Source organism: Monoraphidium neglectum (genome assembly GCF_000611645.1).
Source record: "Monoraphidium neglectum strain SAG 48.87 unplaced genomic scaffold scaffold04315, whole genome shotgun sequence".
NCBI lineage: Eukaryota > Viridiplantae > Chlorophyta > Chlorophyceae > Sphaeropleales > Selenastraceae > Monoraphidium > Monoraphidium neglectum.
Window position 1 is genome coordinate 1,215 of NW_014009314.1, and position 3,481 is coordinate 4,695.

The 3,481-nt window shown below is 68.1% G+C and overlaps 1 protein-coding gene across 1 annotated transcript; it reads right to left on the minus strand.

Annotated features, from left to right (window-relative positions):
* Positions 1–682: 682 nt before the first annotated feature.
* MNEG_14189 (Phosphorylated CTD-interacting factor 1) lies at positions 683–3,436 on the minus strand (the record flags this gene model as incomplete). Its single annotated transcript, XM_014037339.1, has 5 exons — positions 683–1,021; positions 1,257–1,390; positions 1,740–1,966; positions 2,712–2,866; positions 3,188–3,436. The coding sequence occupies 5 exons, from the start codon at positions 3,434–3,436 to the stop codon at positions 683–685; spliced, it is 1,104 nt and encodes a 367-aa protein (XP_013892793.1).
* Positions 3,437–3,481: the final 45 nt, after the last annotated feature.

The following is a 3,481-nucleotide window of genomic DNA, read 5'->3' on the forward strand; positions in this document are numbered from 1 at the left end:
TGCCACCTGCCACAGACAGGTGGCGCTGCTGGCCACGATGAGTGCATGCGTCGCCGCCATGACACCAACGATGCCATGCGGCACCGCCCGAGCATCGGGGCACCGCGCTGGGCATCTCGGCACTGGCGCCGGTGCCGGCTCGGGATCGCTCGCTCGCGCTGCGTGACGCGCCGCTGGTGGCGATTCAGCTGCGGCTGCCCTGGCCCCGCTCAACACCAAAGGGGGTACCTTGTGCGGGAATGCCATCCGACGCTGGGGCCGCCGGCGCGGCGGCGCCCACGCAGACACCTGCCAGATGGCGGCGTGGTCGAGGACCACGCCCAACAGCCGCGCGGCCATTGCATAGCTCCTGCAATTAGGATTGATGCGCTAGTGACGTTGTTTGGCGGTGTGTGCAGCCCCGCCTAGAAGCTTGAACTGACAGCTGCTCGGCTTGTTCACCCTCTTACAAGCTGGGGCAGTGCAAGCCTGCACACAGCAACACCCTCACGCATGCCGCATGGCCCATGGATATTCACCCCGGCACTGGTTTTTTTTTACAGTGGCGAGCAGGCACGGCCTGCAGCAAGACGCCTGCAAGGCCACCTGTCAAACAGCCCTTGTCCTTGGGGGAGCGCCAGTGGCTGGGAGGCGACCTCTACAGCGACCACCTCAACAGCCCGTGCGGGACAAGCCGTGTCAGTCAGCCTCCCTTTTGCCGCTTGCTCTTCTGCTTCCTGCCTCCTTCCGTGCCGCCATCATCACCATTAGGCCCCTGCTCCATCGCCGGGCCGCTGTCTGCCGCGCCGGCCTTGGCTGCATTATCCACTGCTGCCGTCGGCGCTTGAGGCAACGCCTTGCGCTTCGCCCCTTCCTGCGGGCCGTCGCTTCCCCCTGCAGCGGTCCCCTCCCTTCCAGCCCCCACCGCCGCCGCCGCCGGCGCCACACCCCAGTGCTCGATCTCAGACGCGCCCAGCTTGCGCCGCTGCCGCTCGGCGGCCGCGGCCGACGGGATGCATGCGGCGAACGCCGCGCGCACGTCCTGCGCACGTCCGGCGGGTGCGCGCGCGCGCGTGCTTTTTTGGGCGGCGCCGACGCCGGCGATCCGCGCCGGTCCCCGGCCGGCCGGCGGGCCGGCGGCCGCGATTGCAAGGTTCGCATCTCATTATCTGCAGCAGGCTGCTAGCTCTCCGCCCCGTCAGCCCCCCTCTCCGCCCCCCACCCCAACGGCAAAGCGCCGCTGCATGCCATCGCTCAGCGGACGGCCTCTCGCGTACACGCGCCTGCTCAAACGCGCCGTCCAGGCGCCACTTGGCGGCGCCCTTGGCCGTCTGCAGGATGAAGACACCCGTGTCGTAGGGCGACTGCCGGTAGAGGTCGCGCCGCTGGTGGGAGGCGCCGTCGCAGAAGCCTGCGCCTCAGCGCGAAGGAGGTTGCGGCCGCACGCGGGTCGTCCGCGGCGGTGATCGGCGAGCAGAGCGCACCCCGCACGCGCCGCGGGGCGCGGCGACCGCAGGAGCCGGGAGGGAGGCGACGGGGCGCGGGGCGGCAGGCGCCTTGCTTTGGCGACGCCATTGTGTGCGCAAGGCCTCGCGGCGCTTCCTGCCCCTTCCAAAGGCCGCACCATCCCCCATTGCGCACGCACGCGCACGCGCACGCACGCGTACGCGCGCGCGCGTGTGTATGTGTGTGCATGTGTGCGTGTGTGTGTGTGTGTATGTGCGCATGTGTGTGCGTGTGTGTGTGTCTGCAGCGCGCACCGTGCTCCGCGGCCGCGACAACGATGCGCTTCTTCAAGAAAGCGCTCCCGCTCAGCGCCCGCCACGCGCGCGTCTCCTGCCAGCCGGGGATGACCACGCAGAAGCTCAGCGCGCCGCCGGCTGCCTCCGCGGCGTTGAGCAGCACGTGCATGCGGTCCGCGGCGGCGTCCATGACTGCGGCGACGAATGGCGGGTTGCACTCGTAGGAGCCGTGCTTGAGGGGCAGCCTGGGGTTGGACGGTTGGTTGTTGGCGGATTTTTCCAGTGGCTTGTCACAGACCGCATGCGTGCGATGAGATGAGATAAAACGCCTGGTGTGTCCGGATGCGTGCACGCCAAGTGTGATGATGTGGGTGTGTGTGCGTGTGTGTGTGTGAGTGTGTGTGTGCATCCATGCATGCGTGCGTGTGCGCGGGTGTGTGCGGATTTGTGTGATTGTGTGTGCGCGCGCATGTTTGAGCTTGTGCGCGCGTGTTTGTGTGTGTGCGCGCGCATGTGTGTGTGTGTGTGTGCGCGCGGGTGTGTGTGTGCGGGTGTGTGTGCAAGCACGCGCACGCGTCAGTGTGGCTGTGCGCGCGTGGCTGTGAACACTGAGATAACGAAAGACAAGATGGTGGGGCAGCAATGCGCCAGCCGGGCAGGCGAGCGACACTGAGGCCAGCGCTGCTGCTGCAACCCCCGCTGCTGCTGCAGGACAGCAGAGCGCACGCCCGGTGCGCCGCCAACCAAGGCGCGCGTTTTGGCAGCTCCCCTCTGACACTCGCCGCCACCATCTGCCAGGGCAGGGCCCGACTGCGCTGCAGAGATGTTGACTGCTTAACATAGCACCAGCACAGCGCGCAGCAGAAGCATGCTGCTGCGAAGTCCTCCTGCTGCTGCTGCTGATGCTGCTGCTGCTGCTGCTGCTGCTGCTGCTGCTGCTGCTGCTGCTGCACCCGCGCCCCTTGCCACGAGCGATCCACAGCACCGCACCTGAAGAAGCTGCCGCAGGAACCAAACGGGCCGTCCACATCCGGGAAGGCTGACGCGCAGCGCGTGAAGCTGCTGTTGAGGGGGGACGCGAAGCACTCGAAGCCGACAGACAGGCGCCGCCGCAGCACCTGCCACACGGGCGGGCCGACCGCGGCCTGCAGGAGCGGGGGGGCGGGACGTTGGCTTCAGCACGAGCGTGAACCATTGTGCACGAGACGCCGCACGAGGCGCCTATGGGCCGTCTCTAGTCGCGGTCTTGGACGGACGTGTCCAGCTTTAGAATTTTTCAAACCCCTTCAGTTGTGGGCCACAGACGAATTGCGCCACCCCGCAACCAGCCCCGCTGCGCCACTTCGAGTGCGTCCCGCCAACACTCACACACTCACACACACACGCAAGCGCGCACGCACATACCTTGACACGCGCGCATGCACACACACACACACACACAAACACACACATACACACACACTCACCTGGAAGCCGTGCCCCTGCAGGCACTTGTACCGCAGCAGCAGCGCAAACAGCCGCGCGTGGAACGCCGTCCTCGCGCCGTCCCCCTGTCCCTCTTCCACCCCCGCCGCCGCCTCCGCGGCCGCCGCGGCCGCCGCGGCCTCGTCGTCCGCGGCGCCGCCGGCCCCCTCCGCCTCCGGCGGCGCCTCTGCGGGCAGCGCGTGCAGGCGGAACAGGCGGGCCATTTTGCCGTACGCCTCGCGCGTCACCATGACGCGCTCGCCGCCGGCCGACAGATCCACCGAGTGCTTGTGGAA